We start from the raw sequence: 17,986 nt of genomic DNA on the forward strand, positions 1-17,986 counted from the left end.
CAAAGTAGAGAAGAAGCACGCTATTGAGCAAGTAACACCTACCAAAGTAGAAGCCGAAGCATGGAGTCCAGGAAGAGCTCAGCTGATAAAGTGCTGGCGTCTAACATCAGCAGGGACCAGCAGGGAGAAGGAGCACAGCCATAGGACAAGAGCAGGGGAAGGAGGAACCAGAAGACCAATAGGAGAGAAGCAAGGGAAGCCAGGCAGAGAGAGAGAGCAGACCCAGGTGCATGGAAGCAAAGCAATCAAGAAGCCTGCAGCCAGAGAAGAACTACACACACATGGCTCAGGGCTGTGCCAGTCAAGTGTGCATGTCGACGGGACTCCGCGCAGCCCGAGGACGCCACTTGCGTTGAGGTAGGGGACATGACAAATAATGAGCTAATTAGTGCCAATAATTGGCATTTTTAACAAGCAGTTGGCACTAATTAAATTTAAATGAACTTTACGTTCCTAAAATTTGTGGGTGATTTGAAGTTATCAATAGAAATCAAACAAAATAAAACATGGAAAAGAAAATAAGATGATACCTTTTTTATTGGACATAACAATACATTTCTTGATTAGCTTTCGAAGGTCGCCCTTCTTCCTCAGATCGGAAATAAGCAAATGTGCTAGCTGACAGTGTATATAAGTGAAAACATTCAAGCATTACTATGACAGTCTGACAGGGTGGGAGGATGGGGGTGGGTAGGAAGTATGCATGGGGACATCAAAGCATATCATTGATATTATAACAGGATGGGTGTGGATAGGTGAGGGAAGGGTGATCAACAGAGACATACAGCTTTATGGTTTATAATGGGCTAGGAACCCATTATATGATTTGAAAAAGGGGGCATGGAAATGGGAAGGTCATAGGCATTCCTAAAATTATGTTGTTAAAGAATAACTGGGATGCATGTACTCCACGTTTCAGTTGGTGCAAATGGCTGCGCCTAAAATTAGGTGTGATTCCTGGGCATCGGCGCTATTCTGTAAACCGTGCTTAACTTTAAGCTTGGCTTATAGAATACCGCAGTGGTTCCCAAACCTGGCCCTAGAGGTACCCCAGCCAGCCAGATTTTCAAGGTATTCACAAGAGAGAGATTTGCATGCATTGCCTCCACTGCGTGCAATTTTCCTGATGAATATTCATAGTGGTTTGGGAACCACTGGAATTGTGCATTTTTCGGTGCCATATATAGAATCCAGTCCTTAGTGTGTTCTGTTGGGGTACCTGACTTTAGACCCTCTTTTTCTTAAATTTACACCTATAACTGCTTGTGCATGACCCAGATTTGCGTATGTGTGGGAGACATAGGAGCCAACTTTTTAAAATTATTGGAGGGTGCTAAGTCTAGTGGAAATAACCCCTTCCTGGACACATACAAGGAATTTTCTCTATATTGGGGGGTGCTCAAGCACCCACAGAGTCGGCTCCTATGGTGGGAGATGGAGTCACAAAGTACACACAAGGGTTATATAACAAACGCCTTAAATATACATAGCTGAATTTTAGCTGTGATTTTGGCCACTTTTTGAAGACAAATAGGTGCTATGTGCCTTTATAATCTCTACCTGGACTTTTACCCAGGCGACCCATTATAAAATTACCCTCCATGTTCATGCATACCTTCAGCTGCATGTAAGGTGAGCAACTTCTCAAAAAAAGGTTGTTTCCACACATAGACCACTATTTGACCCACGGGAATAGCTTTGAAAATTACCTCCGTGTGTCATCATCTTGTCCCCCGATCCCAGGCCTTGTGGATGTTGTACATGAAATCCCATTTGGTCTTCCAGGTGATTTAATTCCCAGCCCTCTGATGCGCCTCATCTGCAGGAGGTTTCTAGCCCACGCTGTGCGTTTCAATCACAATAGGTCTGGAACTAGAGAGATACCTTCCTGCTTTGTGTGTATTGTCAGGGCTGCAGAGAAGAGCTGTTGTTATGGCAGCATAATTATTTTTCTTTTAATAGCTGTTGCAGTAATGTGTGCCAGGCACCGGGGGGGGGGGGGGGGGGCTAGATAAATCAAAGCAAATATTTCCACATACGTCAGTCCCGCTTCTGATTTCTATCGGAGGTTTTCCTGCTTATGTTGTGAAGAGGACCTTTTTGTGAGAAGTCAGTACACTTCACATACAGACGATGATACAGACATATTATTTAAATTAGTGCATTAAACTGCCAAAATATGCCACTTGTTTGGGACATAAGAACATAAGCGTTGCCATACTGGAACAGACTGAAAGTCCATCAGGCCCAGTATCTTGTTTCTAAAAGTGGCCAATCCAGGTCATAAGTACGTGCAAAAGGTTAAAACAATTTTATGCTGCTTATCCTAGAAATAAGCAGTGGATTTTCCCAAGTCCATAATGGCTTATGGAGTTTTCTTTTAGGAAATTAGCTAAACCTTTTTTTTTAAACCCTGCTAAGCTAACTGCTTTTACCACATGTTCTGGTAAGTGGTTAAATGAACTGTGATTGTTTACTATCAAAAAGTATATTTCCCAGTATGTTTTATCTGGTTTCTTGATTTTGAAACCCACCTTGAACTGTCAAGGTATGTGGCAGGCTATAAGAATTGCTATACCGTAGCATACCATACCAAATTCCAGAGTTTAATTATACGTTGAGTGAATCAGTAGAAATAAGACAAAATAAAACATGGAAAAGAAAATAAGATGATACCTTTTTTATTGGACATAACTTAATACATTTCTTGATTAGCTTTCGAAGGTTGCCCTTCTTCATCAGATCGGAAATAAGCAAATTTTGGTAGATGACAGTATATATGAGTGAAACTTCAAAGCATTTCAGTGACAGTCTAACAGGATGGGGGTGGATAGGTGAGAGTCAGGGAGACAGGAGAGCAATACAATTTGCAAGGCAATACAATTTTATGCTCTGTAATGGGCTAGAAAACCCAGATCTTTGTTAAGTCCTGTCTGGTGGGTGTTAAAATATTTAATCATTTTGACTTCAAAGGTCTTACATTCCTGTATTGTTTTAAAGTTCCCTTTCAGGATCCTTACCATGAAATCACTGGTACAGTGTTCTGGTTTTGTAAAGTGCTGTCCCACAGGTGTGACATCTTTGTTTGTACTGGCATTTTTCATATGATGTCTATGTAAATTAAATCTCTTCTTTAGCATCTGACTTGTTTCTCCAATGTAGCAGCCTTCATTGCACTTTTTACACTGAATGATATATATCACATTGGAAGATGAGCGTGTGAAAGATTCCTTAATGTTGAATATTTTTCCTTTGTGAATGATCATGGGGTCCTGTGAGATATTTTGGCATAGTTTGCAGCTGGATATGTTGCAAGGATATGTGCCATTCTTTTCTTTTTGAGTCTGTGTTGGGAGCTTACTTCTAATTAGCTTGTGTTTTAAGTTGGGTGAAGAAATATTTTCTCCGGTTTGTTTTAAATTTACTACTTATTAGCTTCATTGTGTGCCCCCTAGTCCCTTGTATTTTTGAAAAGAGTAAACAAGTGATTCACGTCTACCTGTTCCACTCCATTCTACTTTATATACCTCTATCGTATCTCCCCTCAGCCGCGTTTTCCCCAAGCTAAAGAGCCCTAGCCTCTTTAGCCTTTTCTCATAGGGAAGTCATCCCATCCCTTTTATCATTTCCTTTGCCCTTCCCTGTACCTCTTCTAATTCTCCTATATCATTTTTGTGATTCAGTGACTAGAATTGCACACAGTATTCGAGGTGCGGTCGGACCGTGGAGCAATACAAAGGCATTATAATATTCTCATTTTTGTTTTCCATTCCTTTCCTAACATTCTGTTTGCTTTCTTAGTTGCTGCTTCATACTGAGCAGAGGGTTTCAACGTATTATCAACGATGACACCGAGGTTTTTTTCCTGGTTGGTGACTCCTAGTGTGGAGCCTTGTATCATGTAGCTATAGTCTGGGTTCCTCTTTCCTACATGCATCACTTGTGCACTTGCTCATATTAAAAATGTCATCTGCCATGTGGATGCCCAGTCTCGTAAGGTCCTCTTGCAATTTTTCACAATCCTCTTGTGATTAAACAACTTTGAACAACTGTGTGTCACTGGCAAATTTAATTACCTAACTAGTTATACCCATCTCTAGATCATTTATAAATATGTTAAAAAGCAGCGATCCCAGCACAGACCCCTTAGAAACCCCACTATTTACCCTTCTCCATTGAGAATACTGTCCATTTAACCCTGCTCTCTGTTTCCTATCTTTAACCAGTTTTTAATCCACAATAGGACATTGCCTCCTATCCCATGACTTCTAAATTCCTCTGGAGTCTTTCATGAGGTACTTTGTCGCATGCCTTTTGAAAATCCAAATACACAATATTGACCAGCTCACCTTTATCCGCATGTTTATTCACCCCTTCAAATAAGTGTAGCAGATTGGTGAGGCAAGATTTCCCTTGACTAAATCCATGTTGGCTTTGTCCAATTAATCCATGCTTTTGAATATGCTCTGTAATTTTGTTCTTTATAATAGTCTGTATCATTTTGCCCAGCACCTATGTCAGGCTCACCGGTCTATAATTTCTCAGGTCACCTCTGGATTTGTGTTTTGAAGCTCCTTACACATTTGCAGAGATTAGGGACATTAATAAAAAATTTAAATTATCTTCTAGGAAACATGTTGTTCCGCTTCTTATCTGTTTAAGATATACCACTAACTAAAACTAAATAGATTTGTGGTTTTCTAATGGGGGCACTTTAGTGCACTTTTTATATAGTAAAATCTAATAAAGGTGTGATTTGTATTTCTATTGATTTTGTATTCATTCTAATTGTATTGAACTTCTTATGTATTGTGACCTAATATTAAGCACCAGGATACGCTAATTGGCAGTTACACATGTAAGTGTTAGTGGTGTTCTAAGAAGTACGTGCCAAAATCACTTAGCAAATAACTGCAAGGGAGGCGTTCACCACACGATGCACGCAACGTATAAAGTACTATCAGTAGTACGTGTTACATGGCGCACTTAGGCACGTCTGCTTATACCAGCTATTAACCTGCTGTCAGGTCTGCCGAGGAGAGGGGGCTCCAAGGCTTCTGGTGGCAGGTAGGCAGGCACACACAGTCAAAAGAAGGCTGCATTGGTCGCCTGCTCCTGTGTGCCAGAACCGGTACCCCAGTTATCACGTTAACTCTGCTCTGTTGCCACAGGTCCTTCTTCCTGCCTCGGCCCACCTCCTCCTGTGTGAAGTGCTTCCTGTTTCCGCATAGATGGGAGGAGATGCGGCAGGAAGAAGGACTTGAGGCGGCAGAGCAGAGTACGCATTAACGCGATAACCCAGGTCCCGGCACACAGGAGCAGGAGAGAGAAGATAGACCGAGGGAGCAGGCGCAGTAAGTGATGGTCAAACTGCAGTTTTGATTTTGATTTGTGAATTGGTATGGACTTGTTCTCGGACAGCAAGTTAACTTGCATGCATGTACAAAATCATTAATCCTGCACACCACTTCAGAGAGAATCCAGACTTAATAGAACAGATTCCAGTTCAGCGTCTGTCCTTGGCTGCTTTAACTATTCAGTATTGTGACTGATGAAGTGGAGTGGTTTGGGGGGGAGGGGGGGCTGGGGGCCTGGGGCCCTTAAGATTGTTTCCCTGGGCCCAGCTTTGTCTCTCAGTGGTCCTGCCTGCTGTACATGGTGCACCTTAAGTTTTGGTTCATGAGCAAGCTTTTATGCTAGCTGGAATTGGAGCTAAGCATGCCTCATTGTGACATCTAAATTGAGACCTCATTTTATAGAATTGATAAAGGGGATGGGACGACTTCCCTATGAGGAAAGGCTAAAGCGGCTAGGGCTCTTCAGCTTGGAGAAAAGGCGGCTGAGGGGAGATATGATAGAGGTCTATAAAATAATGAGTGGAGTTGAACGGGTAGATGTGAAGCATCTGTTCATGCTTTCCAAAAATACTAGGACTAGGGGGCATGCAATGAAGCTACAATGTAGTAAATTTAAAACGAATCAGAGAAACTTTTTCTTCACTCAACGTGTAATTAAACTCTGGAATTCGTTGCCAGAGAATATGGTAAAAGCGGTTAGCTTAGCGGAGTTTAAAAAAGGTTTGGACAGCTTCCTAAAGGAAAAGTCCATAGACCATTATTAAATGGACTTGGGGAAAATCCACTATTTCTGGGATAAGCAGTATAAAATGTTTTGTACATTTTTGTGATCTTTCCAGGTATTTGTGACCTGGATTGGCCACTGTTGGAAACAGGATGCTGGGCTCAATGGACCTTTGGTCTTTCCCAGTATGGCAATACTTATGTAGAATTACCCCTTTACCTTTTAATTGCCCTAAATAGATCTTGAAGAGCCCCCCCCCCCCCCCAGCCAGTTAGGTTTTCAGGATAACCGCAATGAATATGCATGAGATAAATTCATATATACTGTTTCTCATGAATGTTCACTGTGGATATCATGAAAATTCCACTAGCTGGGGGGGCCCTCCAGGGCAGGTGTAGGAACCAATACCTAAGGCAATTTCTTTATGACAATCAAAAGTGTGTGTGGGGGGGGGGGGGGGGGGGGGGGGGGGGAGAACATTGTGTTGTATCCTGTATCTCATCAGCACCTGACTTGCAATTACATTGTACCAGGTTAGGAGTGAGGGGGTCAGCGGGGCAGAGTTGTAATTTTATACAAAAAGTTGGCCTACCATGATTTCCTTTTCTTTACACAATTCCACAGTCAACACAACATAAATAACACTTGGAAAGCCAGAGCTTCTAAAGTCATTCATTGCCCCTCCAAGCATTTCTGCCTATATGCCCCCATTAGAATGTTACTGTCGTTTTTAAAAATAATTGTTAGGCCACACCCCCAGCCTCTCAAAAGAAGGACAGACAGACTGTCCCGTGCCAGGGACCAAATTGTTGTAGCAGTCTGAAAACCAGTGCAGAGGAATGAATGAATGATGTCATTTTTGTCCAGAACTTGCTGTAGTGTTGTGATAGCTGGAGAGTTACTATGCCAAATGCAGTGCAAGCAGAAATTTCCCCTTCTTCCAACCACTGCCATCTGAGCTCACATTTAATGGATTGCTGGAGGATATCTCCCTCTTTATCTTGCTGTCATCTTTTGCTGCCCTCCCAGAATGACGACTTAGTTTTGGCATGAATTAGTGACTTTTAAGACTAGTATACAGCAGAACATGTTGAGGCTTAGATAGATGCTTTATAACCTACAAGAAGAACAGCATTCAAAACATGCATAAATGTACCTGAAGACAAGAAATAGGTTTAATCTTAAAGTTTAAGGCCTTGATTTCAGTAAAAGGCAAAAGTAGAGTAAACAAAATGCATAAAGCTTGCAAGTAGGGTTCTTTGCACACCTTTGAAGTTGTGCAGGCTTGATTCATCCAATCTGAGGTCAAATTGAAGCAAATAGGTAGAAGGGAGTTTTGATATAGGAGCCAGTTCCATAGGTGTTTGAGCGCCCCCAATACTGAGCAAACTCCTTGACTGTGTCCAGGGAGGAGTAATTTCCATTGGGTTTAACACCACCAATCAGTTTGAAAAGTTGACTCCTATGATGGTGAATATAAAGTCACCATTCAAAGCTTGATCAGAAACCATGTGTAAGGCCAGATAGCAACAAATGGGGAGGCAGTGAATATGTATTGAAGTTTTTGGGGCTTGGAGTCCCCCCCCCAAAGAAAAAAAAAGTAGGGAATCTGCACTGGGCCTTGACATTAGCACAACCAAAAGGCAAGGAGACAAAAATGCCCGCTCACGTTTAGTTGCAGCAAAATGTGTATATTTTGTAAAATACGTATTCACCCCTGCTCCGTAGGATATAATCTGTAAAACTCCAGCATGCAGACATATCTATAAGTGTTTAAGAAACTGCAGACATGCAAAGCCAGCATGTGTTAAATGGTATGCTACTATTTACAGTGTACATTCTTTATTCCCTGTCCTTTCCTCATGGCAGTCCTACTCATGAAGTGACACCATTCACAGGACCTTTGCGATCTGTGTGCAAGGGAAGGTGTGTAGCCGTCCTCAATCCCTGCATTGCTGTCATGTTCCCACAACTACATTCAACATAGTAGATGACGGCAGAAAAAGACCTGCACGGTCCATCCAGTCTGCCCGTGATAAACTCATATGTGTATACCTTACCTTGATTTGTACCTGTCTTTTTCAGGGCACAGACCGTATAAGTCTGTCCAGCAGTATTTCCCGCCTCCCAACCACCAGTCCCGCCTCCCATCATCGGCTCTGGCACAGACCCCGTATAAGTCTGCCCTCCCCTATCCTAGCCTCTCAACCACCAACCCCTCTTCCCCCTGCCACCCAATTTCAGCTAAGCTTCTGTGGATCCATTCCTTCTGCACAGGATTCCTTTATGCCTATCCCACGCATGTTTGAATTCCGTTACCGTTTTCATCTCCACCACCTCCCGCGGGAGGGCATTCCAAGCGTTCACCACCCTCTTTGTGAAGAAATACTTCCTGACATCTTTCCTGAGTCTGCCCCCCTTCAATCTCATTTCAGGTCCTCTCGTTCTACCGCCTTCCCATCTCCGGAAAAGATTCGTTTGCGGATTAATACCTTTCAAGTATTTGAACGTCTGTATCATATCACCCCTGTTCCTCCTTTCCTCCAGAGTATACATGTTCAGGTCAGCAAGTCTCTCTTCATACGTCTTGGAACGCAACTCCCATACCATCCTCGTAGCTTTTCTTTGCACCGCTTCCATTTTTTTTAACATCCTTCGCAAGGTACGGCCTCCAAAACTGAACACAATACTCCAGGTGGGGCCTCACCAACGTCTTATACAGGGGCATTAAAACCTCCTTTCTTCTGCTGGTCACACCTCTCTCTATACAGCCTAGCAACCTTCTCGCTACAGCCACCGCCTTGTCGCACTGTTTCATCGCTTTCAGGTCCTCAGATACTATCACCCCAAGATCCCTCTCCCCGTCCGTGTCTATCAGGCTCTCCCCACCTAACACATACGCCTCTCTTGGATTTCTACTCCCTAAGTGCATCACTTTGCATTTCTAGAACTCATCACTGCATCACCTGACCTTCATTTCCAGCAGTCATGACAAGACAGGTTGTAGTTTCATACGTCGTACTCCTGCCGTCTTACCATTTTTCTACACCTCATCCATCACAGACATATTAGGATGCTCATCTCACCTCCTGCTTTTCTTGTTACGGACAGTACACAAATAGGCACAATTGGCTGTCAAAGTAATTGTTTCCACTCCCTTTTCTTACCTCTTAAGGTTATTATGATCATCTTAGAGTGTATTGAGGGGTTTTCAACCCAGTCTTTGGGGCACACCCAGCCAGTCTGGGTTTTAAGGATATTCCCATTGAATTCAATGAAGGTATCCTGAAAACCCCGACTGGCTGGGTCTGCCCCGAGGACTGGGTTGAAAACCTCTGTCTTAAATGTTACAAACTGCCCCTTCATCAACACTGGACATGGTACATGAATCTCTGAGAATAAAGAATAGAAAATAATATACAGAACACTGTGAAAAACAAGAAAGTGTAGATAGGACAGCAAATATTGCCAGAAAAGAGGTTACAACCAGGTGTCCAGACTTTTATAAGGTATTTCAGTGATAGGAGGTTGTAATTTGAAGACAGAAAAGAAGGAATGTGTGGAGGATGACAGGAGTGTTCACCAAGGAAGGGTTTGAAGAATGACTACAGGTATATGCTGGTGATATAGATGCCACATCTTTTACAGACCAGAGTGGACGTTTTCCTTCTCTAAGCAGGAGGGTATATATTTGGGGTACTAGCCTCAGTGAGGCAGTAAGTCGCAGATCTGTGTGAGTGAGTGAATAACTCTTAGTGGTGGGGATGGTGGCTGAATAGAATAATATAGGCTGCCTCCATCTCCTCTGTGCTCTGAATATCTTTTTCTAGGTCCTTCCAATTATATTTTGGAGTATTTCAAATTGTACCAAGAAGAGGCCAAATATCCTGTTTTATGGTACTAGATATTCAGAAAATTCAGTTTCTTTACATAGCTTCCCACTTCCAGAACCTGTGGGATAGTTGTATCCATCAACCAGCAGGTGGAGACAGAGATCTGAAAACTGAGCTGAGACATATCTCTCTTGGCATCCCATCCAGCTCCTCAGTATTTTCTGTCTCCAGTGGGTGGATGGACACACTTTTCAGCCTCTGGTTCTGAGTGATTTGCTCCTGGTCCAGTTGGTCATCTGGTCCTCAGTTGAGCTTTGCGGGTGGCTTAAGTCTGCAAAGTCATATCTGGAGGTCTTCAGATCCCTGTCTGGTGCCCTGCGAATTTACTTCTTCCCTCCCTGCACCTCTCCCCTGTTTCCTGTGGAGCCCTTCTTTTCCAACACAACAACCTTTAAAAAAATTTTTAAAAAAAGAGAAGGAAGAGGTTTACTGGAGAGCATGGGACAGATTATCCATCCTGATTCTTTCTAATCTAAGGTAAAACTTGTGAAGACAGTGAGCTTGGGGAGAGCAGCCGGCAGTAGTAAGTCAGACTAAAGTTTGACTCAGAACAGCTTGGAGGGCTTCAATTTCTACTTGGTGCAGAGGAGGGATCCTGACTTACCGCTTGGGACTGTGTTGTGATGCACTTGTGCCAGTCGGGGGTAAGTGCTGACACCCGCAGAGGCTGTTAAGCAGTTTTTCCGCTGTGGGACCCACAGGCTGGTGTCAGGGTGCTGCAGTGCGTGCAAGCCAGGAATACCATGGGACATGGAGGGAAACAGCTGACAGCAGCACATCTTCAGATTTGGTGCAGAATCTGAATGTGCTGGGGATTTGGAGCTCTCTGGCAGGACTGGAGCGCAGTTTGATACAGGAGAGCACAGGAACAGGCACGATTGTGTCAGGGCCTACTGGCAGGAAGGAACAGCCTCTGTCTGATCACGCCCAGAGCACAGCCGCCATTTTGCAACTTCAGGGCCTGACAGTTCATTCAGCTGCATGAAATGTTTGTTTTCTCCATATTGCTGTTACTAGGGCTGTACTTGAATATTCATATTTGATTTGGCCTCGAATAGTGCCCCCAGATGCATTATTCATATTCAGCAGAAGAGTGATTTAAATTCAAATACGAATAATCCGGGCTTTACTTAAACAAACACTTGATCTCTGATTTCATATTGATTCTTTTATTATTTGTTATGTTAAAGCTCAATGCCCATTATTCGTATTCAGCTGAATAACATTTTTCATTATTTGTATTTAGTCGAATAGTAAAATATGCTATTCGGTACAGCTCTAGCTCTTAAACCAGGTCTATTTACTGAAGCAGGGACAATCAGAGTTGCTGCAGGGTGTTTCAGTTTCTCGCCTCATTGCCCCTCCAGCCCCTAGGAGATCTCGTTTAGCCACATCTGTCCACTCCTGGAGGTCTATGTCTGCTTCTCCCTCCTTATCTGATGTGGACTCAGTCTATTCAGAGGAGCCATCATTGAAGGAGCCGTTAGAGGAGGAGCTCCCTCATGAGGAGAGGGATGACCCAAAAGTACTGAAGTTGTTTCATAAAGAGGAGCTCAGTACTCTTATTTCTGAGGCATTGACTATGCTTTCTACTGAGGAACCTTCTGCTTTGGCATCAGGAGTTCCATCTTCATTGATCATGAGTGGGCTTAGAGGACCTTCTAAGGCCTTCCCAATGCATCCAGACATTCAAGACCTGCTTACAGCAGAATGGGTCTCACCAGACATGGGGCTGAGAGTGAGAAGAGCCTTGGCTCGCTTCTACCCATTGGTTCTGGAAGAGAAAGAGAAATTTCAGCTTCCCAGGGTGGTTTCCCTTGTTACAGTGGTGACTAAGAAGACCACTTTGCCATTGGAAGGGGGCATTGCCCTAAATTAACTACAGGATAGGAAGCTAGAAGGCTCACTGAAACAAGCCTTTGAAGTGGCCTCTTTGGGCCTTCAGTGTTAAGCTCGTTCATGGCAAAAGCATGCCTGAAGTGGCTGTACATCCATGGTGTATTTGAGAGTGTGGAGGACGTTCAAGGGCTCGTGTTCTGAGCTCGTGTTTTTCCCTTCTCTGCTTAGATTGCACACATCCTAGCATTTCTCCATGCAGGCCTTGAGAAAGGATTGGCGTTGGGTTCCCTAAAAGTTAAGGTTGTGGCTTTGGTTTCAGGGGCTGACTACATAAGATGACTCTTGTGGCTCACCCAGATATTATTCAATTCTTGCGGTGAGCGGGCTGCTTATGGCCTCCCTTTTATTTGCCTTGTCTAGAGTGGAATCTTAATTTAGTCCTTCGGGCTCTTCAGAAGCGTCCTTTTGAGCCATTCTGGAAGGCCGCCTTGAAAGATTTTACACTAAAGACAGCGTTCTTGGTGGCTGTTGTGTCAGCATGTAGGGTTTCAGAGCTTCATGCTCTCTCTTGTCAGGACCTCTTCCTCCACTTTTCAGAGGCAGGGGTCTCCCTGTGCACAGTTCCTTCATTTCTTCTGAAAGTGGTATTAGCATTTCATCTCAACCAATCCGTGTAGCGTCCGTCGTTTCTTCTCAATATTCTTCCTTGAAGCTTTTCAGTGTTTGTAGAGTCCTCATTAGATATCTGGAAATCACGAATGAGTTTGGCAAATTAGACAGAGGCTTGACCTCATGTCTTCCAAACTCACAATTACTAGATGGCTTTATCACATCAGCTTATTTGCTTGTTGGGAAGCAGGTTCCTCAGGCCTTGTGGACTCATTCTACAAGGCATACAGCAATATCCTGGACAGAGACTCCCTTACTGTCTCTGGCGGATATTAGAAAGGTGGACCTGGTTGACACTGCATACCTTTGCTAAGCACTACAGGGTAAACATTGTAGTGTGCTCAGAAACCAGTTTTGTTGCTTCAGTCCTCAGGGCAGTGGCACCAGGATCCCATCCAGTTTCTGGATTAGTGGGAAGCTACATAATGGAAGGATTAATTAGGTCTTACCTGATAATTTTCTTTCCATTACTTCATCCCACTATTCCTGAGGCCCACCTGAGATTTCTAAGATGTTTAGTCGGTGCTAAGTAATGGGTTAACTAATAACTGTCATAGTGCATGGCGCTTCCTGCATATCTGTTGTTCTGTACAAGTTGTCAAGAGATGAGAGAGGTCCACACATGCTTGCTCATCTGGTTAGTGTTAGGTTAGCAAGTTGTTTAAGGTAGTTGTGTTTATTCTGAGTTTCTCCTTACTGCTTGTCTACATAAATACTGAGGATGCCAAGAGAGATATGTCTCAGCTGGTTGATGGACACAACTATCCCACAGGTTCTGGAATATGGGAAAGACTAATAGAAAGAAAATTAACAGGTAAGACCTAATTTCTCCTTTTTGGCCACTGTTCACATAAGGCTGGATTAAGGTGCAGTAAAAATTGGACCATTACTGCACTTTGTTACCACGGAAGTGACTAGCCTATGTTATCTCAGTACCTCAGATTAGTAACTCCCATGGTATATGAAGAATGTAATCTGTGAAAACTCGCAGATGCTCCTAGCAAGCAGTTAAAGAGGTTATCTGTGCTGTGCCATCTCCCTGAACCCCCCCCCCCCCCCCAACAGACCCTGCTCCTAATCAGGGCTTCCCTCCCTGACAGGACCTCCCCCCCTCCAGAATAGAAGACCCCACTCCGAAAGAGTGGGGCCCTCCCAAGAATTTCCCTAGTCCAGTGGGTTCTGGGATAAAGCCAATCTCTGATCGCTCCTGTTCTTGCTGTCACTGGATTCAAAAAAGTGATGCTCGACCCCTAGTAGAAGTCTTGTGGTACTACCACTAAGATTCAAGATTCCCAAACCTCGTGAGGGTGAATCAAGTTTTAATAATTATGTAAGGGTTTGATTTTCTGTAATTTTAAGGAGGCAAAGACAGTCAACAGAAAAACTGTATAAACAGTATGTGGTGTAAAATAAATACTGTGGCACTTCCTGATTTTCAGGCAGAAATCCCAATGTTTTATGTTATTTCTTGGACATTTTTCTGTGGAATATTTTTCCTTAAAGGTACAGGGAATTAAAATTCTGGGTGAAACTGTGTTGTTTTTCAGCAAACAGACATGCAAAATTCACATACTTTGTGCTAAAATAAATTTCAAATCTACCCTTCAGCAGCCAGTTTTGCAACACCGACAGGCTTGATCGTGCATTTTTGGTCTTTTTGGAGAAAATAAAAAATTTCTGTCAGAGTGTGGCATCTGAAAACATGTTGTGATCAAGGGCTGTTGTTTATTTTGTTTGTGATTTTGCTCCTTCCCTACAGTCTCCTGCTGATCAGTCCCGGAAGATTCATGCTGGTGATGAAGTGATCCAGGTTAATCATCAGACCGTGGTGAGTAAGCAGCCCATGCTTTCACTCTCCTCCCAGGATTGTTTGTTCAGGGGAGATTTCCCTGGCGGATTATAGTATATTGAGACAGCAGTGCTGGCCAAATCATTCAGACCTGCTTGTGATCTTACTCTTTTCCTTTTTCTTTGTTTTTATTTTTCTGCTATACGCCTTTCATTATCATTCTGCCTCCTTCCTGTTTATACAAATCTTGCTCAGCATCTACAGTTCTTTTTGAATAGTATTTATACTTTGCCCTTGCAGAATTTTGCTAAGGTTTTGTACAGCAGTGTCCAAAATTAACAAGATTTTTATGATGAAAGTGGCTGAGAAGGAGTGAAATTTCAAAATGTGTTTAAACAATATCATTTCCCTGGTACTGAAAAGAAAAATCAGAATGAAGAACTGAGATCTTCTTTTTGTTGTAACTGTGCATTCAATCAGTCTCTTTATAATTTGATGTGCAATTACCTGTGCTTCAGCGGACGTATTGTGGAACAGAAAGAAGTGCAGCCCCTTTATCTCTAGTAAATTCTTGCACCAGTTTGGCTGGTTTTCGCAGAACTATCCATCTGTCCAGCCTTTTCACTTTAGTTAAGCTGTGTACCAGTGGGCAGACACGTGAAGAACAGTTCTACACACTGGGTTCTCATATTTATGCATGGAAACATATAGAATAATGACATAAGTACGTATCTGCACATATAACATGCTTAAATGGCAATTTCCATAGCATCAGCAGCAGATGAATCCAGAAACTGGTTGAGGTGTATCCGTCTACCTGCAGGTGGAGATAGAGAACACTGAAAGAAGGCAGTGATCCTGGACGTCCAGCCCCTCATTCCTTCAGTATATCTCTATCTCAAGCAGGTGGTGGATGGATTCCCTCCAGCTCCTGAATTCGACCATTGGGGAAGGCTCCTGGGCCGTCTTGGCCAGTTGAGTCCAGAGGTGTGTGGCTAGTGGTGCCAGCTTTGAAGGCATACTTGTTTGTCAGGTCCCTGCCTTACCCCACAGTTTCCCTTTACTCCAGAATGCTCCCTTAGGGTTTCTGGCTGTACTGCTCTTGCCGTCCTCACAAAAAAGAAAAAAAAATAGAGCAACCAGGCAGTGTTTCGACCATTTAAAAACACAAACAAACAAACAAAAAAAACCTATTCAGATTGACAGGGAACTTGTGCCTGGGCAGCTCTTGGGAGCTAGGAGTGACGTTGGGCTCCTTCTGGGACCCACGCTGGGATCGGAGCGCCTTCTCCCTGGAATGAGTGTTTGTGTTTCTTCTTCTGACCCCACAGTCCATGTTAGCAGACAGCACTATGGAGGCGGAAACAGTCTAACACTGTTCCCGCTGTGGAACGAGGCACTCCGCTTCAGGCCCTTGCCACTCTGTGGTACAAACAGTATGGGAGCTAATGGTACTTCGGTTTCTCTCAACGGAGGTTTCCCTCGTGGAGGTATTTTGGCCGACGCGCCATTTTGTGCGTGGCTGTGCGTGGATGCAGGGGCAGCTGCCTCTCAGCTGTTTGACTTTGATCTCGCGAATGGAGAATTCGACGGGCGGCAGCTCCAGTGTGGTTGCTCCCGCCTCGCCTGGGGGTGTTCCTGCGGGGCCAGCAAGAGCAGAGATGTCTGGTGATTTTTTCTCCCCTGACTTTTTTCTTCATGCTCCAGCTTCTTTGTTTAAGCGGGCCTGTCATCAGTCACAACTGGCTTGGTAGCCACAGGTTCCTCAGGCTCTGAGGATCTTGTCCAGGTGCCTCAGTTCATTTTGGAGGACCCCACGCAAAGTTGCAGACGCATGACCTTCATGTCTGAAGAGGGGCTGTTTGGACCCTTTCCCCTTCCCTTTCTTGGATGACAGACTCAGGGGAACCTTCTCGGCTAGTAGAGGGGGAGGAAGTTGAGCTTCTCTAAGAAGAACAGCATGACCCTTTGGCCATTTGATTTTTTTCTCTTGCAAGAACTGTCATCTCTCACTTTGGGTACCTGGGAGGCATTGATTTTTGCTAACTCTCAGGCGCAGGCAGCAGCTACAGTCAGTCTGCAGTTAGTCATCTCATGGATGACTTCTAGGGAATTTCCTGTGCTTGTCGCCATTCAGTGTCTGATTTCGGAGCAGTGGCCCTCTTCTGATAGGGGTTTTTAGGTGGAGAGGCCTATGACTTGTCTCTACCCTGTGAGCGCTGTCTATACTGGCAGAATTTCTCTCCCTAAAGTGGGCGCTCTGGTGACGGCAGTCACCAGGAAGACCGCTCTGCCGGGGGAAGGTAGGGTGGTGCTTTGGAATTTGCAGGGCTGGCGTTTGAAGGTTTCTTTGAAGCGTGCATCTGAGGTTTTCGCTCTGGCATTGCAGGCATCAATTTGGAGCTTAACACAGCTAGAGCGTGCCTTAGCTGGTTGCAGCAGCTGCTGGAGCAGGACCTGAAGTTACCTGACATGTTGGTGCTTGTAGCACCACGCATGGAATTTGGTTGGCCTTTTGTCTGATGCTCTATATGGTTTTATACGGGCTTTGGCCAAGCAGATGGCTCTGGTGGTAACTTCATGCTGATATTTTGTGGCTGCATCTTTTGGCAGCAAACAGGATGTCAAAGCTGTGGCTTTCTAAGCCCCCTTTTGGGGGAAGCTTCTCTTCGGGGAGGACCTGGGAAATATCTTTTAGGCTTTGGGGATTCCAAATCCAGCGCCTTCCTAATATAGGCTATTTCAGTCCCTAGGACGGGAGCATTGTGACCTCGATTGCATGAGGCCTTCCGGTACGGCCCAGGATGGTTTTCTGAGCCGCTTCTGTGCGCCACATTCCACCTTTGGCCTTCCTTTTGCGATGACAAGAGGTCTGTAGGGGTGGCAGCCTGACTGGGAGCTCCTGGACATTCCTTGCAATGATGGGGTGTCGGTCCACTCCTCCGTCTGTCAGATAGGGGGGGTCAGGATCAGAACTGGTTTCAGGTTAGAGTTCTCAGCACCAGTCAGAGATTCCTTCTTGGAGTAGCAGTGTGCCACTGTCGCCAAGCGAGAAGTGATCGATGAAACAGTTAGGGCCCTCCTCGAGAGGGTGCAGTGGAACCAGTGCCACTGTCCAAGGTACACATGGGTCAGTACCTCTTTTACTTGTGGGACCTCGGAAGAGGTTCCATCTGTTCTGTGCTTGAGTTCCAGAAGGTCAACGAGTTTCTGTGAGTGTGCCTTTCTGCAAAGACACCTTGAAGTAAGTGATGGCTGTGATGTAACTGGGAGAGTTTCTGACAGCTCTAGATCTCAAGGGAGCCTATTTGGCCTCTGCTTTGTGGTCCTGGGGCATATTTTTCAGTTTTGCGCCTTGCCCTTTGGACTACCTACGACTGCTCACACGTTTTCCATGGTTATGGTGGTAGTGGTGACATTTCTGTGGTGGGAAGGGGTCAGAGTGCACCCTTACCTCAACGATGGGCTATTTCACATTAGTCGGAACAGGAGAGTCGCCTGGTCACCAACTGGGTTCTCTCACTCTTGCTAGCACGGGGAAGGTGATCAGCCTTTCGAAGGGTCGCTTGGTTCCTTCCCAGACGCTGCACCATGTGGTGTCAAATGGTGCATGGGTGCGTCTTCTGGCAATAGGATCAAGCTCTTTTCTCAGTTATGTGGTCTTTTTAGATTGCCGAGTCCTCAAGCCTGGGATTATGTTTCAGGTGTTGGAATC

General features: G+C 44.5%; 1 protein-coding gene across 1 annotated transcript in view; it reads left to right on the forward strand.

Annotated features, from left to right (window-relative positions):
• The window catches only part of CNKSR3 (CNKSR family member 3), a 233,399-nt gene that overhangs the window by 180,552 nt on the left and 34,861 nt on the right, over positions 1-17,986 (forward strand). The window contains exon 8 of the mRNA XM_030196561.1: positions 14,242-14,310. Within this exon, the coding sequence (XP_030052421.1) occupies positions 14,242-14,310 (69 nt within the window). The remainder of the gene's footprint in view (positions 1-14,241; positions 14,311-17,986) is intronic.

The sequence above is a fragment of the Microcaecilia unicolor genome, chromosome 3 (genome assembly GCF_901765095.1).
Source record: "Microcaecilia unicolor chromosome 3, aMicUni1.1, whole genome shotgun sequence".
Classification (NCBI taxonomy): Eukaryota; Metazoa; Chordata; class Amphibia; order Gymnophiona; family Siphonopidae; genus Microcaecilia; species Microcaecilia unicolor.